The 24,191-nt window shown below is 38.8% G+C and overlaps 1 protein-coding gene across 2 annotated transcripts in view; it reads left to right on the top strand.

Annotated features, from left to right (window-relative positions):
• The first annotated feature begins 1,221 nt into the window (after window positions 1-1,221).
• The window catches only part of TBC1D23 (TBC1 domain family member 23), a 417,318-nt gene continuing 394,348 nt past the window's right edge, over window positions 1,222-24,191 (top strand). Inside the window, exon 1 of one of the 2 annotated variants that reach the window (XM_090412602.1) lies at window positions 1,222-1,268. In XM_090412602.1, coding sequence (XP_090268728.1) covers window positions 1,240-1,268 — 29 coding nt within the window. In that variant the 5' untranslated portion in view covers window positions 1,222-1,239. Of the gene's footprint in view, window positions 1,269-1,483; window positions 1,547-24,191 lie in introns of those variants that run through there. The other variant, XM_090412603.1, reaches the window with a different exon arrangement.

Genomic DNA, 24,191 nt, shown 5'->3' with positions numbered 1-24,191 from the left:
ATGATAGCAGGTCTGTGGAATGAACCGTATGAGAACAGGTTGAGGATTTGTGGGTTGCAAAAATTGGTTGATAGGTGGAGGAGGGGAGATATGATTGAGACATTCAAATTACTGAAGGGTTTCTATAAAATTAATTCAGAAGATATTTTTGAGTACAGGGCTGGTTGTGGGAGGACTAGGGGACATCCATGGAAACTGGGCAAAAGTGTGGTTAGTAAAGGTGTTAGAGCTGGGTTCTTTACTTTTAGAGTAGTGAATGAGTGGAATGCGCTCCCTGAGTCTGTGGTGGATGCTGTGACAGTGAATGAGTTTAAGGCGAAATATGATAGATACTGTATGAATGTCAAATAGTTGTGATGAATATGATTTGGGGCCTCCCTCGATGAGTCCAATGACTCCCTGGAGTTGCCCGTAATAATAATAATAATAATAATAATAATAATAATAATAATAATAATAATAATAATAATAATAATACTCTAATTTCGCCTTTCTTGTTATACTTATCAATCTTCTTGCCCGCACTTTACAGAATTCATGCAATTGTTCACATCTTGGAAGTTTATATTTTCTCCATAATTTTCTCTTCTTCTGCAATTCCTGCTTTATTTCCCTATTCATCCATTTAACACCCCTTTTTTAATCCTTTTTGATTTAGGGACACAGTCTGTTATTGTCATCATCAAATACTCATTAACTATGATCCATGCCACTTTAATCTCTTTTCCTTAAGTTCTTTTTCCCATAGAACTCCTTCCAGCTGTTTTCTGAGTTTTCCATAATCTCCTACCCTATAGTTCCATATGTATCATTTTACTCCGGATGCCTCTGCATGCCTTCGTACTTCCCTGGTCAGGACTACATGATCAACTGGTGGAATTTTGATATATTGTTAACAATATCCAACGTTATCACAAAATCCAGTCCATTTTGCCCAAGAGCTTCTTACATCACCAACTGTGATGGAAGAAACTCCTGGAACACAAGAAATTCTTTTTCTTTTCTCCTATAAGCTATTTCTCTTTCGAATTTTTATTTCGAAAATTGAAACCCCTATTCTGATAGAAACATTATCTTCAGAATCAGATGGAAGTGACATACTAATACAGTATATGTAATTAATCTGATAATGTTTGAGTACAAAAATGCTTTGATGACTAGTGTAATAGATTGTAAATAACATAATATCACATTTTATTAGTAATGTACAAGTAAAGTACATCACGCCGTTTAATAATAATGGCGGACGGCATTGATGATACCAGCTGGTGAGATGGAACTATTAGATTTTTTTTTCTTTTTAGTAATTATTATTATTATTATTTTTAAATGACAACCGATTTCATTGCTCGATCGAATGTTTAAATAATTGTGTTAATAGTAAAATTTATATTTCAGCTGCACTACGCTTCATGTTATTTTTAAGTAGGATATTTTATTATACCGGGTCGTTTGACTTAAACATCGTTAAGTTTGCATGTTCATATGTAATTTTCATGGTTAATCGGCGTAGACAAGAGCTTTAATCAGATGACATTTAAGTGAGGTAGATGATTTTCGTTATATTAAAACGTTATGAAATACTTTTATGTGCTTTTGCAAGTGTAATATGAAATGGGGCGGAACCTGAAAGTGCCTGATATAGGCAAACGGTCATTTGCTGGACGATTAAGACATTTCTTCAGTTGTGCCTGTGACGTTAAATTTTAGGAGTTGAAAAACTCCGTATTAAGAAATGGATTGGTTAGTATCGAAAAATAGGGATGAAATTAAAAGCGTCTGTATTCATTATTTCTTACGACGACTTATAAGTTATGAACGTTTCCTTCAGTCATAATTTTGAATATTTTTCAGCTGACTATCATTTTATTCCAGTTTTATTCCCCCCCCCCCCGCAATCTTTATGGGGGGAACAGCTGGTTTATGTATATTTATTTTATTTTCGCATTGTCAGCTGGGATAATTACCGCTTGTCGTTATTTAAGATATCAAGCTAGAATAATAAATAACACAGGAAATAAAATATTCATTTTTAGTATCTTTCATCGCCATTAAGAGCCTCTTTAGCTTAGTTGGTATAAATGAATCCCCTTGGTCAGAAAGGCCTGGGTTCATTTCCTGTCCATGAGGTGAGAACCTTTATCTGGTCTCTTTCGACTAAAGGTAAGTTAGCTGGTCTCATATGGAGGTAAAGGGTTTTATCACTTTTTTTTGCAGTGCCTCAGTAGTGCAGTAGGCAGGGCATCAGTCTCAGAATCTGCAGTTCATAAGTGATCCTCATCTGGGGCACAGAATTTTTGCCAACCCAGTTGGCTGAGTGGTTAGTGTATCTGCTGTCCAGCCCAAAGGCTGTGAATTTGAATCCCACTGTGGGCATGGATGTTTGTGATGGTTTGTGAAAATGCGATTGGTTGTCGGGGGTGGTAGATGATGTTAGTGTAGTTGCAGTTTGTTGTAGTTGATGGATTGAGTGGTGGATACAGTTGTAGAACAGGTGTCCTCCCTTGCTGAGTTTCTGGATTCCTTGGAACTGTCACATAATAATAATACTAATTAAATATGACTTAACTGCACTGTATCTGCCTGCCATATTTAGATGCAAGTCTTGAAAAGACTGCTTAAATAATTATGCATCTTCAAAAATCTATTAAAATTGATTTCTTAAATTATAGCAGATGATGAGTTTATAAATTTAAATGCAATATATATATTTAGTGAGACTAAGGATATAGACTAATTCCCATGAGAGAGCACTGATACCAGTGGAGCTAATGGGGGGGGGGGGGGCTTAGTTTCATTATGTTTGTATACTAATGCAAAGAGTATCAGAAATAATGGTAATGAGTTCGTGATATTGATTGGTTTGTTTGAGGGACTGGTGCAGCAAACTATCAGGAATTTCCTGGTGGGTTGACATATGGGCTTAAATAACCATTTTTTTTTATTTTTTTTTAAATTGTCATTTCTATATAAAAAGTTATAAAATAAATAATGGATTCGTGGTCCATTTTGAATTTATTCCCCTGGTCTATCCTCTATTGCAAAAGTGATTGACATATATTTAGTATTATTTCTAGGCTTCCATGGAATGACATGGCTCACATTTGGCCAAACTTATTCTTCAGACAATATATGTTGACCTTATCTTGAACACGTTTAGCATGCTCACCATGCAAATAATTTACATATCACTTTTTTTTATTCTCATTATCATCTTTATAATGTCTTCTGTGGATGACCTCTGATTTTCTCATGACATATTCCTATTCTCTGCAATATTTTCCCTATAGTTATATGCATAAACTTATTTGCCTCAAACATCACTTCCTATCTGTCAAGCCTTGCAGAATACATTGTCACAATCTGGTATTCAACATTCCAGAGTCTTGAGACAGTTATTCACTTCTTCTGTTTCTTATAACCAGATATGCAAAACATATGCAAAAAAATGGATAGAAAGGACAAGAAGGGTGAGGGTGTTGCTGATGATTTTAGTGGTATTATGTCCACATAAGGTTGACATGAAAGAGAGAAATAGCAGCAATGGTTGTGAGGCAGTGTGGTGTAACATGGAGGTTGACAGGAAGACATATTTAGTTGAATGTTGCTACATTTAGTTGGATGTTACTGTAGGCTAGGGAATGTGGAGGGTGGTGATGATGAGGAAATGTATAAACAACTTGGATTAGTGAACAAAGGAAGGGTTATTATTATGGGTGATTTTAATTATGGTCATATAGATTGGAATGAAGAGAGAGCATTTGGGAATAAGGAAAATGAATTTCTTGAGGGATAACTATCTCAGGCAGCATGTAAAGGAAGGCATGCAAGGATCAAGAGTTTTAGATATGATCATTTCATCAGAGGATGTCATTCAGAAGTCATATATCTCATATACAAGTAGCCAAAAGGTGCTATGTATCCCATAATGCAAAGCACATACCCTTTCGGATGTGTAAAATGCTATGCATAATAGGAAGAGTCGCTACCCATACTGGTTTCAACCTTTATTGAGGTCTCATCAGTGGGAGCTGTCAAGTGAGTGGTGTTTCACATTTTCCTCCAGTTGGTGAGAGTGGTCCTGAAGTGATTACCTGGGTTGTGGCTAGCCATAAATAGACTTTTGTGAGGAAAGAGTACATGTAGAATTATAAGGCTGGTGATTATGACAAGCTTAGGAGATAGCTTTGAGCTATAGCATAAAATGAGGAGTTGAGTGGTAAGGAACTGACAAAGAAATGCATAACAGCATCAATGTGTGAATGTATTCTGAAGGCCAAAAGGCTGAATAAAGTAGGTGTGAGATGGATGAATGAGGGGACTTAAGCATGAAATCTGGAAGAAGAATCTACTTTGGAGATGGTACAGGAAGAATAATGGTAATAATCAGTCACATGAAGAGTATAAAGAGCAAGCCAGGAGAGTGACTCAGTAAGGAAAACAAAAGCACAGTATCAGCAGAAATTGACAAATCAAGTGAAGAAAAACCCTAGAGAGTTTCTTAGATATGTGGCAAGTAGAAGGAAGAATGATCATGGTTAGATGTTAATGGATGAAAGTGGTAGTATGGTAAGTGCTGCAGAAGAGATTTTTGAGGTATTCAGTGATCAATTTATAAGGGTGTTTCATCCTCATCAGGGTGGAATCATGAGGCACTTAAGTGTACAGGACATAGCAGAGGATGGCTTAATTGTGAGTGAGCAGGAGGTATTTGAGCAAAGAAACTTGATGTCAATAAGGCGATAGAATTTGATGAAATATTACCACGTACTTAAGGGAATGTTCCAGGGAATTGGAGCATTGTTTAATAAGAGTCTTACAAATGTAAAAATGTTATTAGTAAGGATGTGCAGACTAGGTTTTTTTGCTTGAAGAGTGGTGAATGAGTGTAATAGATTGCTGGAGGTGGTCCCTTATAGAGAATTAGTTCAAGGAGAGGTATCATAAGTATTGTGCTAATAATGTTTACTATTACTCTCTCATGAAGAGTCTTTTGACTCCATGCAGATACCCATATAAAATAACTTTGGGTTTTTTAGTTGAGTCTGCCAATACCTTTGGAGGCACATGAATTCAGAAGTTCATTTTAAAACATACTTGTTAAATCTTCCCCTGGAAATGTGGATTTTTATTATTATTATTATTTCATCATCATCATCATCATCATCAAATTCCTGCCATGTACCCTCAAGGGGTGTACAGGATATGATAGCACTACATGAAAAAAATTACATCATTACTAATTTCCTATCTACAATTTTCCTCCAAATCAGTTTGTTACTTGTCAAGACTCCAACATTATCAGATCTTATATTTCTATCGTCTAAGGCACTTTGTACCGTACCAATCCACCTATATCTTGGTCTTCCTCTAGGTCGTTTTGCTGCCAACCTGGCAGAGAACACTTGTTTTGCTCATTTTTTTTCGCCCATTCTGTTTAAGTGACCATACCACTTGAGATTAGCTCTGCTAACGCATTCCTGGATGTTGACAATGTCAAGTTCTTTCCTAATATCCTCGTATTTAATATGATATTGCCATTGATGCCATCTGTTCGCGCCTATAATCTTTCTCAGGACTCTCATATCTGTGGTCTCAAGTCTTTGGTGAAGTGTTTTACTTCTGACCCAGCTCTCAGATCCATAAGTTAAAACTGGTTTGAACACTGTCTTGTATACAGCTAATTTAGTGTTCTGACTAATTTCTCTCTTATTCCATATGAATTTATTCAATTGACTTCCCACCATACCAGCTTTGCTGATTCTGTTGTCTATTTCTATATTTAATTTACCATCTTCACTAAGAATCGTGCCTAAGTAGCTGAAATGTTTTACTTGTTCCAGAGGTTCTCCATTCACAACACAGTTGACATTTTCAATGATTCTGCCTAATTTCATTGTCTTTGTCTTTTTATTGCTGACCTTCATACCATATCTATTATAACAGCTATTCAATTTAGTCAGAGAATCTTGCAGACTTGTAGCAGATTTATTTAGAAGTATAACATCATCCGCATGAAGCAAAGAGCTGACATTAACATCTCCAATTTTGATATCGTGTTTAATACCACTTTCCTTCATAATGTGATCCATATAGATAATGAATAACAGAGGGGATAATGTACATCCTTGTCTCACACCAGATTTAACATTAAACCATCTTCCTGTACTTCCTTCAATTCTAACTACTGACTTACAACTCAAATAAAGACTAAGTATTGCTTGATATAATGCCCCATTGACACCATATAACTGTAGCGTATTGAATAGCTTCTTTCTTGGCACCTTGTCATATGCCTTTTCCAAATCGACAAAACTTAAATACAGGTCTCTGTTATATTCCCATGCTTTCTCGACTATTTGTCGTAAAGTGAAGATCTGATCCTGACAGCCTCTATTTGGCCTGAATCCAGCTTGTTCTTCACCAAGCTTTTCTTCCACAATTATTCTCAACCATTTCTCAAGTATACTTGCATAGATCTTGCCAGGAACATTCAGTAGGGAAATACTTCTGTAATTCTCACTTTCAGTTTTATTTCCCTTTTTATATATGGGTACTATGAGAGCTCTACTCCAATCACCGGGAATTCGTCCCTCTGTCCAGGCTTTCTGAACTATGCAGTGCAGCTACTGTAAGACTCTTATACCACCATGCATCAGCATTTCTGGTCGAATGTCATCTACTCCTGCTGCCTTTCCACATTTCAAGCCTTTCATGGCTTTTTCTACTTCAAGTATGGATATGTATTCCTGACTGCATGCCTCGTCAGTGTTTTTTACCACTGTGCTGTCATCACTGCTTGTTTCATTTAGCAGTTTTTCAAAGTAACTACTCCATACTTCAAGGATATTTTTTTCTCCTGTTTTCATGTAACCTTTATCAACTCCTTTTACAGCACTCTTTCCTCCATTCCTAAGCTTCTTCAACAACCTCCAGAATATTTTGCCACCTTCTTGATATTTATTTTCTATATTCTTGCCAAAGTCCTCCCATGACTTTTGTTTAGCTAGTTTTACACAGTTTTTAGCATTCTTGCATTTGTGTCTGTATTCTCTAAGAGCACAAGCTGACTTATTTGACAGGAACTTTTGATATGCTTTCTTCTTTTCCTTCACTGCCTCTTTAACTTCCTGTATCCACCAGGGAGTTATGATTTTTTTATCCTTGCAGACAACCTCACCACATGCCTCTCTGGCAGAATCAATCAATGTTTTCTTCAGAGTTTGCCACCGAATCTCCAAGGTTTGATTCCTGTTCTCAAACTATTTCATTTTTTCTTCAATAATCTTTGTGTATTTTAGTCTATAGTTCACATCTGAGAGCTGCTCAACTTTTATTTGCTTTAAAACTTTCTTACATGTTATTCTTTTCAATATTTAGGAGGGGAAAGCATGGTGGTGGGGTACTGCTTATGATAAGTGATGACCTATGTCCTCTAAGAGTGGAGACTTTGGAAGGAAGTGAGACAAATGATTTTGAGAGCGTATGGTATGAGGTAGAGGTAGGCAAGACAGGATATTTAGTGGGGTGTTGCTACGGACCCAGGAGCACAGAGGATGGGGACCAGGAGATGTTTAGACAGCTAAGTTTGGCAAGTGCAAGAAGAATGATTGTTATGGGAGATTTTAACTGCAATAGTATAAACTGGAGAGAGGAAGATGCATGTAGCAATAGGGGAATGGAATTTCTAGAATTCTTGAGGGACAAATGTCTTAGGCAACATGTAGAGGGAACAATAGGTTCAAGAGTTTTGGATTTGGTTATAGCATCAGAAGAGTTGATAATAACTGAGTTGATATCTCTCCCACCAGTTGGAGAGAGTAACCATTTGGTTTTGACTTGGAAAATGAATAGACATGCAGGAGTATCAAAGAGACGGGAACTTATGTGGAATTAAGGCAGGTGATTACAATAGTCTTTCATGCAGGGAGGAATTGGAAGGCCAGGATATCATTAGTGCGTGGGAAATTGTGAAAGAATATTTGTTAGCAGCAATGGTAAGTTATATACCACGAGTGAAGAAGAGGACACAATTTGGAGTAAAGTGGATGACAAACAATATTAAACAGGAATTGCATGCGAAAAAGAGGCTATGGAAGAGATATAAGGAGACAGGTGAAGAGAAGATGCGTGAAGAATATAAGACACAGGCCAGAAGAGTGACTAGTGTGGTAAGGAAAGCGAAACTGGAATATGAGAGGAGATTGGCCCTAAGATCCAAAGAAAATCCTAGGGAATTTTTTTAGCTATGTGGCCAGTAGGAGGAGAAATGACTGTGAAGAATGATATTGTGGGATAAAAATGGGAATAGAGTGACTGATGCAGAGGACATAGTGGAATTGTTCAATGAACACTTTATTCGAGTATTTCATCCTAGAGGAGTCGGTTTTAATGCTAGAGGGATAGGGCTGGTTTGAGGTTTAGAAGTACAGGAGGAGAGTCTGTTTTAGATACTGAGTACTTGGATGTCAGTAAAGCTGTGGGACTGGATGGTATTTCACCCCGAGTTTTGAGAGAATGTGCTAGGGAACTGAAAGGTGCCTTTAACGTGGCTTTTCAATGAAAGTCTGGCTTTGGCAAAGGTGCCCAGGGGATGAAAGGAAGGTAAGATAGTGCCATTGCATAAGAGTGGTAACAGACTGGAAGTGTCTAATTATAGGCCAGTCTGTGTGTGTCATAAGTAGTTAAGATCTTGGAGAAAGTAGTCAAGGACCGTATACAGCATTGGGCAGATCAGGGTAATGTTATCTGTGAGATTCAACATGGATTTGTGAAAGGGCGCTCTTGTTTTAGCAATATGCTAGCCTTTTATAATAAAGTTACAAGAGCAGTAGATGAGGGAAAGGCATATACTGCAAATTTTCTTAGACTTAGCGAAGGCATTTGACAGGGTGATAATTAATAATTAAGGAATTGACAGCGTACACTAAAAATATAAATTAAATAAACTTTGATGTATACTTTCTGATATTTCGGCAAACGTCACGCTGCCATCTTCTTGGGCCACCTACTTTGGCCAAACAGGCAGGACAGCAAATATCAGAATCTCAGAACACAAGGATTACATCTGATTTCACCAGTACAGCCACTCTGGGCTTGCAGACCATGCTCTGGATACTCGCCACAGAAGATGGAAGAAAGCCACAGTGATACACCGCAGCAAGTTCAAATATGAAAGACTATTCATGGAATCAGCCTCAGCCCTTAGGAACATGCCAAACCTCAACAAATTTGGATGCATGAGACTGCTCCAAATTTGGGAAACATTTATCAGAAGAACTTCAGCCCAAAGGCCAAGAACTACCAATATAGCCCGCTTGGGGGCACCATCAGGACTTTAGGAAAACGTTAGCTTCCTACCTTCGGTTCTCATTTGCTGTTATGTAGTACTTGTGTGCACGTGTCTTTGTATTAAGTTCCCAAGATGATGGTAACGTGACGTTTGCTGAAATATCGGAAAGTATATATTAAAGTTTATTTAATTTATATTTTTAGTGTACATTGTCAATTCCTTAATTATTAGTTATCATGTTTAACCAGCGTATAAGCCTCTCGACAAGAATTTGACAGGGTGCCACATGAATAGGTGATATTTAAGTTGCAGCACATGGGGCTGGATGTCAGATTGGTCAACTGGATTCAGGATTGGCTGTCTGATAGGTATCAGAGAATTGTGTGTATGGTGGAGCAGTTTCAAGGAGGCAGAGGGTTACAAGTGGGGTCCCACAGGGCTCAGTACTAGGACCTATATTGTTTAACCTTTATATCAATGACATTGCCACTGGATTGCAAGGGGATATTCAGTTGTTTGCGGATGATGCGAAGCTGGGAAAGATTATTAGTAATAGTGCAGATGTGGTAGCCCTGCAAGAGGATTTAAATTAACTAGATAGATGGGCAAATGAATTGGGGTTTGGTTTAATGCAGCAAAATGTAAGGTCTTGAGGTTTGCGAAACATCAATGGGATGCTGCATACTCTATGGGAGGAGTTATACTGGAGGAAGTAGGGGAGACAAGAGATCTGGGGTTGATGATTGATAGAAACTTGAAGTTTAACGGACATATTGCAAAGGTGGTAAAGGTAACACAGAGGATTGCTGCAATTATGAGAAGGACACTGACCTGCAGAGATAAGAGGGTTATCATTCTGTTGTATAAGTCTCTGATCAGACCACACTTGGACTATTGTTCTCAGATTTGGTTCCACAGGATTTGAAGGAGATAAATTAACTGTGGAAAGGATACAAAGACAGATGACAAAGATGGTTTCAGGACTGTACAAGGATAGTTATGAGGATTGGCTGAGGGAATGTGGACTGCAGAGTTTGGTGAATAGAAGAAAGAGAGGTGATATGATTGAGACTTAAACTGTTGAGAGGTGGTTACAGGGTTGACACTGGAGAGTTCTTTCGCTTGGTTGATCAGCAGGAAGGAGTGATGACAAGAGGCCATCCCTGGAAGTTACAAAAGGAAACTGTGAGCAAGAGGGTGAGGAGTGGTTTCTTTGCGTGGAGGTTGGTTGAACCGTGGAATGCATTGCCTGATGGAGTGGTGGGAGTGAGAACGGTCAATGAGTTTAAAGAGTGGTATGATAGACTTTGTGTTTCTTAGGGGGACCTCCCCTCGATGAGTCTTGACAGACTTTATGTTCTTAGGAAGGACCTCCCACGATGAGTCTTTTGATTCCATGGAGCCCTGAATAATAATAATATGAAATTCAATTTTATCCTGCTCAAGACTAAATAGTGATCACTTCCAATTTCAAATCCTCTGTACACTCTGGTGTCCTGCACCAGGGAGAAAACCACTATCAACAATAACATAGTCAATGAGACTTTTCTTATTCCTTGCCTCTTCTCTCCATGTGAATTTGTGCACATTTTTATGTTGGAACATGGAGTTAGTAATAACCAGTCTGTGTCCTGAGCAGAAATCCAACAGATATTTGCCATTATTATTAGCTTTGCTCTTTTCTCCAAATTTTCCCAAAATATTTTTGTATGTCTCACAATCATTTCGTACTCTGCTATTTAGATCCCCAACAAGGACCAACTTTTCCTTTTTCATTGTGTCAGTTGCTTTTTCTAAAGCCTCAAAAAATTCCTCCACTTCTACCTTAGTAGAACCTTCTGTGGGACCATAGGCACAGATAAGTCTCATTGTCCAGTTCCCCATTCTCATATTTGCCCACATTACTCTACTTGAGACTGACTGCCATTCAAGAAGATTAGCCTCATATTTTGTGTTGAATACTATGGCCACCCCTTCTTTTCCTTGATTGTCATTGCCTGAATATAACATTTTGTATTTATTGCTCAGAAAGATCTCACCAGTTTTTGTCTTTTTTGTTTCAGTCACCCCTATTATGTCGATCTGATACTTATCTAATTCCTCAGCTAGCTCCATTTCTTTGCCATTCAGGCTTCTTATGTTGATAGTACCGATCTTTAACTCTGGTGATGTTGAGTTAGTGGTTTGTTTTCAGATTTGTTCCAGTAGCTGACTTTTCGCTGTTCGCCCTGATTCCCTGGCAAAAACAACGGGGGCCTTGTTTAACTGGGCGACGCCCCAGCCGGCCTGAAATTTTGTTATGTCGTACCATCATTTTTTTTATTTTGGTTTAACCAATAAGAATACAATTTGGTCGGCTAAATCCCAAATTGCCAGCCCATCCTCGTTCGTTCAGTATCCAAGTAGATACCCAACAGGGTGCACCACGAGAAGGTGAGGATTGGACATTAGTTTAGAAGCCCTGGTCGGTTCTTTGCATTCCTTTAAAGGCTATGTGGAGGTCTCCTCTCAGTTATACAGCTTTGACCCTTAAGCACCCACTTATTATTATTTTATTATTATTATTCAGGCCTCCATGGAGTGAAAAGACTCATCGTGAGAGGTTCTTTCTAAGACACAAGTCTATCAAGAATCATTGAGAGAGGTCCCTCCTAGGAAACACAAAGTCTATCATACCACTCTTTAAATGCATTGACTGTTCTCGCTCTCACCACACCATCAGGCAATGCATTCCATGGTTCAACCACCCTCCATGCAAAGAAACCACTCCTCACCCTCTTTGTCACAGTTTCCTTTCGTAACTTCCAGGGATGGCCCCTTGTCATGACTCCTTCTCGCTGTTCAATGAAGCAAAAGAACTCCCCAGTGTCAACCCTGTTTAATAAGATGTAGTGACATTGAAATGTATAATCAAATTAGCCAAGTAAATAAGAAAAGGGTGATCATTATGGGTGATTTTCATTATGGCAGTATAGACTGGGAAGATAAGATAGCAACTGAAAGTAAAGAAAATGAGTTTTTGAGTGACAACTACCTGAGGCAGTATGTAACAGAAGGCACCTGAGGATAGGTCTTGGATTTGATCATCTCATCAGAAGATGCTATTATAAATGAGGTGTCAAATCTTCCTCCAGTTGGCGAGAGTGACCTGAATTGATTACCTTGGTGATTGCTAGCCATGTGAGAACTGCTTTTAGGAAAGGGTATATGTGGAACTATAAGGCTGGTGATAATGAAGTTCAGGAAACAACTTGCATGTGTAACATGGAATGAAGAGTTTCCTTGAAAGGAGATCAGTGCTGCTTGGATGATATTCAAGAACTATTTGATAGAAGAAATGTCTAAATGTATTCGAAGGGTCAGAAGGTTAAATAAGGTAGTTGTGAAATGGATGAATGACGAGATTAAACATGTGATATAGAGGGAAAAGGTATTATGGAAGTAATATAACAGGAGTGGTAATAATCAATTCCATGAGAATTACAGTGAACAGGCAAGGAGGGTGACTTGATTGTTAAGGGTAGCAAACGTTCACTACGAGCAGAAGTTAGCTAATGAAGTAAAAAAAAAAATCCTAGATTAGTTTTGTACTTGAGGAATCTGTTTTAGGGCTATTGCTATTTAACCTGTATGTTAATGATATTGGGGAAGTTTAGGATGGGGATATTCAGTTGTTTGCAGATGATGCAAAGTTGGGACAAACTATGAGAAATAGAGCAGATGTTCTTTCCTTACAAGAAGTCTTGAATAGATTGAGTGAATGGGTCTGTGAGTGGGTATACCAGTTCAGTATTGCAAAATGTAAGGTTTTAAATTTGGAAAACAAAGATGAGATGTAGAATTTATGCTTGGTGGGGATATATTGTTGGAAGTGGAGGAAATAAGAGCTCTTGGGGTGATAGTGGATAAGAATCTGAAATTTAGAGGACATAATGCCAAAATTGTGAGGACAACACAACAGATTCTGGGAATGATTCCGAGACACTGACTTGTAGAAGTAAGGAGATTCTTCTTCCATTTTATAAGGCTTTGCTTATGCCACTTATGGACCACTGTGCACAGATTTAGTTACCTAGCTTTCAAAAGGATGAAGAGATGTTGGAAATGGTCCAGAGTGATTGACTAAGGTAGTTTCTGATCTCTGGAATGTTGAATATTAGGGAAGGTTGAGAAGATCCAATTTACAGAGTCTAGTGGATAGAAGGAGGTGGGGTGATATGATAGCGCCATACAAGTTGGTAAGGGGTGTTATAAGATCAATGTTCAAGAGGTTTTTCATAAAATGGTGGGAGATCATGGGTGAACAAGAAGTCATCCCTGGAAGCTGTATAAGGAGGATGTGAACAAGGGAGTGAGAAGCAGGTTTTTTGCATGCAGAGTTGTGAATCATTGGAATGCCTTGCCTTGAGAGTGTGGTGTCGGCAGTGAATTTGAATGTGTTTAAAGCATGGTATGATGAGCTGTGTATAACAAAAGGACCTCCTAGATGAGTTTGACTGTATGGGGGTCTTGGGATGATGATAATAATAATTTATAACTGTCGATGTCACAATAAATTATGAATTATACAATGCCTATTAATGCTTGATTATTATTCAGTGCCTCCACGAAGTCATAACTCATCATGAAAGGCCCATCTAAAACAATATAGTCTATCTGTTCCTGCGCTCACTACGCTATCAGGCAATGCATTCCACTGCCAACCACCCTCTATGTAAATTAGCTACTCTCTCCTTACCCTTTTCATTTCTAATAGTCCCTTGTCCTTGCTTCTTCCTCTTGATCTATCATATGAAAGTGCTCTCCTGTGTCAACCTTGTAACTACCTCTCCTTCTGTTGATCAAGCTCTGCAGTCTTCATGTCCTTAATCTATCCTCATAGCTAACATTGCATATTTCTGCTGGTTACCATCCTTCTCTGTATTGCAGAAATTCCCTCTTGGTTACTTTGACTGCATTTGCGATATGTCCCCTATGCTTCAAGTTTCTATCAGTGATCACCCCAAGGTCTCTTGCCACCTCTAACAGAGTATGCAGTTTCCCATTGATGGATTCTAAACTTCAAGAGCTTACATTTAGTTGCATTAAACTAACCCAATTCATTTGCCCATCTGTCCAGCTTATTCAAATCCCACTGAAGGGCTACCACATTGTCACTATTACTAACAATCCTTTCCAGCTTCACATCATCTGCAAAAAATGAATATTTCCTTGCAGTCCATTGATGATATCATTGATATAAAAGTTCAATATGGATCCTAATACTGAACCCTGAGGGACCTCACTTGTAACCTTCTACTTCTTGGTACACAATCTCTGATATTTATCAGACAACCAATCTCTAACCCATTTAACTAACCTGATATCCCTGCCTATATTCTGGAACTTAAATATTAGGTTATCATGTGGCATCCTGTCAAATGCATTAGTAAAATTCAAAAAAAAAGAAAAAAAAATGCAACATATGCCTTTCCCTCAGAACCACTCTTGTTTCTTTATTGTAAAAGGCAGTTAGATTACCAAAACAAGAGTGCTCCTTAACATATCCATGCCTGATCATATAATATGACCCTCATCTGTCCAATGCTGTATACGATACATCACTAATTTCTCCAAAGTGTTAACTACAGAAGAAATACAAACTGGCCTATAGTTTGACACTTCCATTCTGTCATGACTTATGCAATGGGACAATGTCATTCTCCTTCCACTCCTTGGGCTACTTTCTCAAAACCAGACTCTTATCGAAAAACAGTCAACAAACTGTTATTTCCTTAGGATATTCTCTTAAAATACATAGTGAAATCCCATCCAGTTCCATTTACATCCAGAGAACTTAGTACTCTAAACCTTGAATCCTCCTCATTCCTCTAGTAATAAAACCCTCTTTTCTAGAATGAAATACACCAATAAAGTGATCATTATGCAACTATGTTATGTGTTCTGCATCAGTTTCTTTACTTCCATTTTCAGCTAACAGTGTCATTCTTCCACAGTCATTTCTCCACAGAAATGACTGAACAGTCAAAAGCTTTTGGTAAGTCTATGAAGTCCAGTACCAAAGGAAGTCTGAACTTTGTATTTCTCAACGAACTATCTAAGGTAAAGGATCTGATCTCTAGACTCATTCCTTTCCTGAACTGAAATCTGCCTGTTCTTCAATATCTCAGCTTTGACTTTGGCCTCAATCCTATTTGGAAAATCTTGCTTGAATGAGAGAGAGGGAGGTTAAACTAATAGTTCTTACAATCCTTCACATCTTCCTTCATGTGTAGCAGTATGAATACTGACTTTCAATCTGTAGGCCATACTCCCATATCCTTATCAGTGTACCAAAAACTTATTATTCCTCCTTCCCCTGTGGTCTTAATTAACTCCTCCTGGATTCCATCTACACTGGGAACTTAAGTTTCTTTAATAGTTCTTTCAAATTAATGTCTAAGCAGACTGAAGATTATCCTGTGAGGGATCCCATCCAAATTCCCTCTCCCTCAGTTCTTCATAGTCTTTCCTTCTGTTTCAGGTCTTCTGCTCTTCCATTAGTACTGCTCCATTCTTGCCTTGATTACATCCACTTGTACTTATGCATAAGCTTACAAAATAACCTGAATATTCTTTGGAATTTTGGCTCATCACATTTTTAGCAGAATAATTTCCTTGACATATTGATGTTGGTGTCCAACTATAGGAATGTTGAGGTTGCTTCTGGGAGTAAGTATTGATGATACTAATCTGTTAGCATGAACAATTTCCAAGACTTTTGGATTACATTTCCTTAGACCTGGCATATTCAAGAATAAACTCGTACTCTTTCCCACTTTTGCACCCAAGTCTGATAGAATGTACATCTCCACTACAAAGCAGTCCAAAAAAGTCTATTGGTTTTCATAAAACTCCTCACTGTTCATTAGGCCTGTCTCTGTGGGATCCATAAACTACATGACTGATACATTGGTATGATGTACTTTAATAAAATTATCCTCTCATTTATGGCTTATAACCAAGAAGGGATCTTGTGTGAACTTTTCTTCAGCACCCCACAGTGCTTTTCCCCCACCCCCAAGTAAACTAGCATGCTCCTTAAAAACCATGCCTTTCTTCCTTTTGAAATGTCTGCCATTCCATCTAGTCTCTGTAACATCCAGAATGTCACATTATACCTACCCATCTCTCCCGCTTTCTGTATAGATAGTATCAAGAGAACATTGCATTGATGAGATTAATCCCATGTCTTCTATATCTCTTATCCACAGTTATCCTGCCTTGTACTGGAGACTTCAATATACTTCTCAAACAGAACCCTCTGAGTCCTGAACATGGCTCTGATTATTGTGTTAAATTTGATATAGCATAAGATTCATTGTGCAACCCTATCAGTGATAGGATTGCAGAAGTTCTTTCCATAGGATATGTGATCCACAGCTTAATCTTTATTTGAAACAGTTCTGTTAGGGTTTTCCTCATCTGTGACCTCAGGGATGTGCCTGGTAGTAGTGAGTTCTGCCCCAAGCAGCAGTGTTTTCAAAACCTTCAGATATGATCTGTAAAATTCTGTAGAGTAGTACCACTGGTCTTATAATACAGTGCTTCCCAAACTTATGGATGTAAAGGCCTCCTTTGGAAAAATTAAAATATTTCACGGCTCCCCGTCGAAAAAAAAATTGTAATACATGTAGACATATATTATAATAATATTTATTGTATTTATAGTCAATACAATTTATATTCAAGATTTTGCGTTTGTAAGCTTTTTTGTGCTTCTTATCAATACCTTTGAAATGAAACGTATATGAATAAGCATATATTTACTATATATTTACTAATATTCATTAAGTGCCGAAATACACAGGAAACAAAATTTGTGAACCAACACCAATGTGTGATTTTTTTCCATTAAAGTATAAAAAACAACAAAAAAGAAATAAATAATAAAAATTAAATGCGTTTCTTTTAAGATTAAAAAAAAAACTACTTAGTCTTAAAACATTTAAAATTTGTTTTCATTATTTCACCGCCCCCTCAAAAAACTTACAGCCCCTAAGGGGTCGTAAGTTTTGTTGAGGGGGCCGTTGAATTCATATGAATTCAGTTGAATCAGCTTGTGGCAATTTGTATAACTGATGATTTCAAATAGAAAGCAGGTACACATTCAGATTTTCGAATAGTATGCAAGGGATCATGTGTTAGCACTGAACAGGATAAAAAGTTGCATTAAGCGAATTGTGTGTGAAGGAAGCTCTTTTCATGAAGGAATCAAGTTGCAAACTTGGATGTCTTGTATGTCTCAAAGACATCATCTAGATGATTTAATGTGGGGAAGAATTATTGGAAAGCTTGAAGAAGGCTGCAGAATTACTGAGACTGCAAGAGAGTTTGGAATCTCGCACAGCGTTGTATCCAGGCTCTGGGCAACATTTCAAACCAATGGAATGTGTTCCAGACATTTGCTAAGAGGTCACCCTTGCTCTACCATGGAGCATGAAGACAGATTTTTGGTTATAACTGCAAAACGTAATCGACATGCCATGGCAGGTCAGCCTGCAACTCAGCTCCATTCAGGCACAGGTATGCGGATATCTCGACAAACTGTGGCAAGACATCTGCAAAGTAGGCCTTTATGCCCGAAGTCCTATAGTTTGTATTCCTTTATCCACAGCTAATCACAGAACACGTTTTCATGTGTTGTATCCATAAAAATCGGACAAGACACCAATGGGCTAATATGCTCTTTACAGAGGAGAGTCGTTTTAGTCTTTCCTCCTATTCTATATAAAACTTGATCTGGCGTAAAAGGATTACTGCTTACCATTGCGAGAATGTTCTTGAAAGTGATACGTATGGCTCTGGGATCATGTTGTAGGGTGGCGTTATGCTTAATGGTTGCACTGAACTACAAATGCTGGAAAAGGGGGGCTACAACTGGTTAACGATATTGTAACGAAGTTCTTCAATGTCATGTTTGATTATTCCATTATGCTCTATGCAAAGAATCATTTTTATGTATGACAGTGCTACACCACATTGTACATGAACAGTGGAGATACTTCTGGAGACCAAGGATATTAATCGAATCGAGTGGCCAGCACATACCTCGGATCTCAATCCCATTGAACATGTTTGGCATACAATAAGGAAACACATTGCTGCTTGAAATTCCCCAGCAGAAACAAGCAAGGCCTTATCTATGCTCTGAAGAAGGAGTGGACCAGTTTGACTCAAGAACTCCTGAATTACTTGGTGCTAAGCATGTTATGATGTGAAAGCTGTATTACAGTTTGGGGTGGACATATTCCATACAGAAATGTCTCTCCATAGTTTTCTTTAAGCAATGTACATTAATTCCTTAATTACACCCTTAAGAAATTGTAACTTTTGTCAAAAACGTCATGCTTGATTGTTCCATCATGCTGCAGGTAAAGAATTCATTTTTATTATTATTATTATTATCAACATTTGACCTCCATGTAGTCAGAGACTCATCGTGGGAGGTATGCACTATTGCACACAATGCTCATCCAACCGTGCCTTAAACTGATTCAGTGTGTCTACACCCACAACACACTCAGGCAATGCATTCCACTCACCAACCACTCTCCATGCAAAGTACCTACTCCTCACTCCTCTGTTCATAACCTCCTTATACAGTTTCCAGCAATGGCCTTTTGTTCTATTCCACTCTACCATTCTATGAAAAATCTCTTCCATGTCAACCTGATAACAACCCCTGACCAGCTTATATGTCTCAATCCTATCCCTCTCTTCCTCCTATTCAGTGAGGCACGGCAACTGACATTCTCCCAATCTGTTCTCATACTCCACATTCCAAAGACCACTGACTACCTTTGTGAATCTTCTCTGGACCCTTTCCACGCTGCTGCATCATACATGAGCAGCGGAGATACTTCTGGAGACCGAGGATATTAATCAAATCCAGTGGCCAGCATGCTCCTTGGATGCCAATCCCATAGAACACGTTTTGCTGCTCAAAATTCTCCTCCAGAAACAATCAGTGCCTTATCCTTGCTCTGAAGGAGGAGTGGGTCAGTTTTATTATTATTATTATTATTATTACAGGAACTCAAGGAGCCTTAGATTCACCAAGAGAACCCCTAAGCATCATGTCAAGAACTATCCAACATTTGTGCAAAATTTCCTCTGAATTAATCTTGTAAAAACCCGTCAGTAATTTGTATGTCTCAATCATATCACCCCTTTTCCACCTATCAACCAGTTTCTGTAACCCACAAGTCTTCAACCTGTTCTCATAAGGTTCATTCCATAGACCTGTTACCATCTTGGTTACTCGCTTCTGGATCCTCTCCACTTCCTCCTCATCACCAAGAAACCCAATGATCTGGCATTCTCAAATACCTCTGTTACACGCTGTCATTGTGAATTGAGTGCTGCTCAGACTCCCTACCCGAGCAAACTTCCTTGGCAAGTGCAACCCTCCTTCTGTTATTACCAGGAATTCCCAACCTCGCCCTCCAACCGACCTCAACAACAAATGCTCCCAGTATATCCGAGATTGCCCCGTGGGAAAATTCATCCAACACTTGCAGTTTTACATGCCACGGCACTGATCCAAGCAATCTCGCAGAGGGTGGGGTTTATCAGAAGAAAGTCGATGGAAAAATGGATCTGTGGTTTGTACAACGTGATCCACAAAACCCACTTTTTTTTTTAATTTTTAAGGAGAGATTGGACAGGCCAGGAAATCTCCCCCCCCCCCTCCCGAGCTCAATACATTCACCCATACAATGGCAAGCCAAAACGTAGCAGAATCAGCTTGTCTCCACATGGGCTCTGGTCGGTAATGTTAATTACTGATACCTCTAATTATAGGTATGCAAAAAATTTCTTCGTAAGAAATCTTACCAAGAAACCCTGGCACCCAGATCTGCTCGCAGAAGTCAAGATGGGGTCTTATCAAGACTTGATAAAGAGGAACAATAATCTGCTTATCTCTGCTTATCAAAGTATTCTTCAGTAACCAAATGATCTGATGAACTGCTTTAGCCACTTTTGCTGTGTGTGTTTCCTAAACTTTCACTCCCTATCCACTAAACTCCCAAGTCTCTGGCTTTGTCAATTTCCTGGAGCACAGTTCCATCAATGGGTATACAGCTGGTAATCTTTTCACCCCAAAATGCATAACCTTACAGTTTGCCACATTAAACTGAAATCCATTCTCCTTTGCCCAGACTCCTAATCTATCCAAATCATTCTGCAAAATTTTGATGTCATCAGTATTACCTATTGCTTTTCAACCAACCACTCTCCATGCAAAAGTACTTACTCCTCACTCCTCTGTTCATACCCTCCTTATACAGTTTCCAGCAATGGCCTATGTAAGATCCGTGCAGGATCTTCCTTTCCTAAAGCCACATTGCTCTCCAATAATTTCTTCGGCCCCTGGTATTAATTTACTTTTAATTATATCTAGATATATTTTATAGCATATATTTAATAAGGATATTCCTCTGTAGTTTCTTCTGTTTCCTTTTTTGAATATGTTTATGACTATTGCTGTCTTCCATTCTTGTGGGATGTTTCCTCCTTCTTATATTCTGTTTAGGAATTTAATTAATCGTAATTCTATGAAAAATCTCTTCTATATCAACTTGTTTTTCTTATTGTTTTCATCTCAACAGTATTATTGATTTATCTAACTGTTGTAGTTGCTACATGTGTGTCTGTTGCTTATGTTAGTACTAGTCTGATTACTCCTTTATTCTTACCTGGAAGATGAGGCTGTTGAGACATCCATATAGCAAGGCTAAAGGTGTGGAATTTTCGAGTAAGACAGGGTATATGTGGAATTACCTTGCTGGCAAGTATGACAAGCTTAGGAGATTGCTTGGTTCAGTGCCATGGCATGTTAAACTGCAAGGGCTGGATGTCCATAGAGCATGGGAAGTGATCAAGGAGCATTTACAGGAGGTTATGGCTGATTGTATACCTAGGGTCCGAATAGTAAAACAAGTAGGGGTTAAATGGATGAATAACACCATTAAGCTTGAGCTGCAAAAAAAGAAACAACTGTGGAAGGAATTTAAAGAGAAAGGTGACCTGCAGGCACACGAAATGTATAAAACGCAAGCCAGAAGGCTAACAAGCATGGTGAGAAAAGCAAAAGCGGATTATGAAAGGAAACTAGCTAAGCAAGCTAAAGAGAATCCTAAACAGTTCTTTAAATATGCTGCAAGCAAAAAAAAAATCTGTACACAGCAGAATGATTTTAAGGAATACTGATGGCAAGGAGGTCACTGAATCAGTCGATATAGTGTAATTTCTGAGTGAGCACTTTGCAAGAGTATATCATCCAGGTGGTGACACTGAAAGAATGAAGGAACCATTAGTTTATATGGGAATTGTGATGAAGTGGAGGTGAATAGTCTATTACAGAACCTTAATGTGACTACATCTGTGGGATTGGATTGTATACCGGCATGGGTCTTACTTGAACAGGCTAAAGAATTATCAGTGCCCTTGACCATGTTGTTTAATCTGAGTCTCAGATCTGGTTTAGTCCTGATGGTGTGGAAAGAGGGGAAAATAGTTCCACTGCATAAAGGAGGATCCAAGACTACTGTTGCAAATTACTGACCGATCAGCATATCAGGAGTTGTTGTCAAGGTCTTGGAGAAAGTAGTCAAGGGAAAAATACAGAAATGAATTGATGAAAATGAGATACAGTACGGGACAGCATGTCTTTGTGAAGGGTAGATCGTGCCTCAGTAACTTGCTCAAGTTTTATAACACAGTGACGGTTGAACTGGATAAGGGAAATGGGTGTACAGTGATACTGCTGGACCTGGCTAAGGCGTTTGACAGGATACCACATGGAATACTAATCCGTAAACTACAACATAAGGGAATGGATATAGGGTTGGTGAGGTGGATAGGTGGTTGGTTGATGGAGAGATATCAAAGAGTAGTTTATTCAGGAGTAGAGTCCAAAAGACGGCCTGTGACTAGTTGTGTGCCACAGGGTTCTGTTCTTGGACCACTGCTGTTTAATTTGTTCATTAACGATATAGGGAAGGATCTAAGAGGCACGGTTCATTTGTTCGCTGATGATGCAAAGTTGGGTAGGGCAATAGTGAATGCAGAAGATGTTAGAATCTTGCAGAGTTCTGGGCTAAGGAGAACGGATGTCAATTTAATGTGACAAAATGTAAGGTTATGTATTTTGGGGAGAAAAGATTAGCTGCAGTATACCACATTAGTGGAACTGTACTCCAGGAGAATGATGAGGCCAGGGACTTGGGAGTGTTGGTGGATAGGGAGATGAAGTTTTGGGAGCACATTGCAAAAGTTGCTAAATCAACTCATCAAATCACTTGGCTGCTGAAAAATACTTTGACGAGCAGAGACAAGCAAGTTATTGTTCCTCTGTACCGAGCCTTGATAAGACTGCATCTCGACTACTGTGCCCAGATTTGGTCGCCTAGGTTTCTTCTTGATGGGGAAGAGGTGGAGAGGATCCAGAGCTGAGTGACCAAGATGATAGCAGATCTATGGAATGAACCTTATGAGAACAGGTTGAAGATTTGTGGGTTGCAGAAATTGGTTGATAGGCAGAAAAGGGGAGATATGATTGAGACAATCAAATTGCTGAAGGGTTTCTATAAGATTAATTCAGAGGATATTTTTGAGATCAGGACTGGTGGTGGGAGAACTAGGGGACATCTATGGAAGCTGGGCAAGAGTGTGGTTAACAAGGGTGTTAGAGCTGGGATCTTTACTTTTAGAGTGGTAAATGAGTGGAATAAGCTGCCAGAGTCGGTTGTGGGTGCAATGACAGTGAATCAGTTCAAGGCAAAGTATGATAGATACTGTGAGCATGTCGAATAGTTGTGTGGACATGATGTTTAGGGCCTCCCAGGATGAGTCTAAGCACTCCCTGGAGTCACCCATGGGGGTGCTTAAGGGTCAAACCTGTATAACTGAGAGGAGACCTCCACATAGCCTTTAAAGGAATGCGGAGAACTGACCAGGGCTTCTGACCTAATGTCCAATCCTCACCTTCTCGTGGTGCACCCTGTTGGGTATCTACTTTGATACTGAACGAACGAGGATGGGCTGGCAATTTGGGATTTAGCCGACCAAATTGTATTCTTATTGGTTAAACCAAAATAAAAAAAATGATGGTACAACATGACCAAATTTCATGCCGGCTGGGACGTCGCCCGGTTAAACAAGGCCCCCGTTGTTTTCGCCAGGGAACCAGGGCGAACAGCGAAAAGTCAGCTACTGGAACAAATCTGAAAACAAACCCCAACTCAACATCACCAGAGTTAAAGATCGGTACTATCAACGTAAGAAGCCTGAATGGCAAAGAAATGGAGCTAGCTGAGGAATTAGATAAGTACCAGATCGACATAATAGGGGTGACTGAAACAAAAAAGACAAAAACTGGTGAGATCTTTCTGAGCAATAAATACAAAATGTTATATTCAGGCAATGACAATCAAGGAAAAGAAGGAGTAGCCACAGTATTCAATACAAAATACGAGGCTAATCTTCTTGAATGGCAGTCAGTCTCAAGTAGAGTAATGTGGGCAAATATGAGAATGGGGAACTGGACAATGAGACTTATTTGTGCCTATGGTCCCACAGAAGGTTCTACTAAGGTAGAAGTGGAGGAATTTTTTGAGGCTTTAGAAAAAGCAACTGACACAATGAAAAAGGAAAAGTTGGTCCTTGTTGGGGATCTAAATAGTAGAGTAGGAAATGATTGTGAGACATACAAAAATATTTTGGGAAAATTTGGAGAAAAGAGCAAAGCTAATAATAATGGCAAATATCTGTTGGATTTCTGCTCAGGACATGGACTGGTTATTACTAACACCATGTTCCAACATAAAAATGTGCACAAATTCACATGGAGAGA

Source organism: Typopeltis vanoorti, chromosome 23 (assembly GCF_054136105.1).
Source record: "Typopeltis vanoorti isolate ZY-2024b chromosome 23, IOZ_Tvanoo_1.0, whole genome shotgun sequence".
Taxonomy (NCBI): Eukaryota; Metazoa; Arthropoda; class Arachnida; order Uropygi; family Thelyphonidae; genus Typopeltis; species Typopeltis vanoorti.
This window is presented reverse-complemented; position numbering and strand designations above follow the sequence as displayed.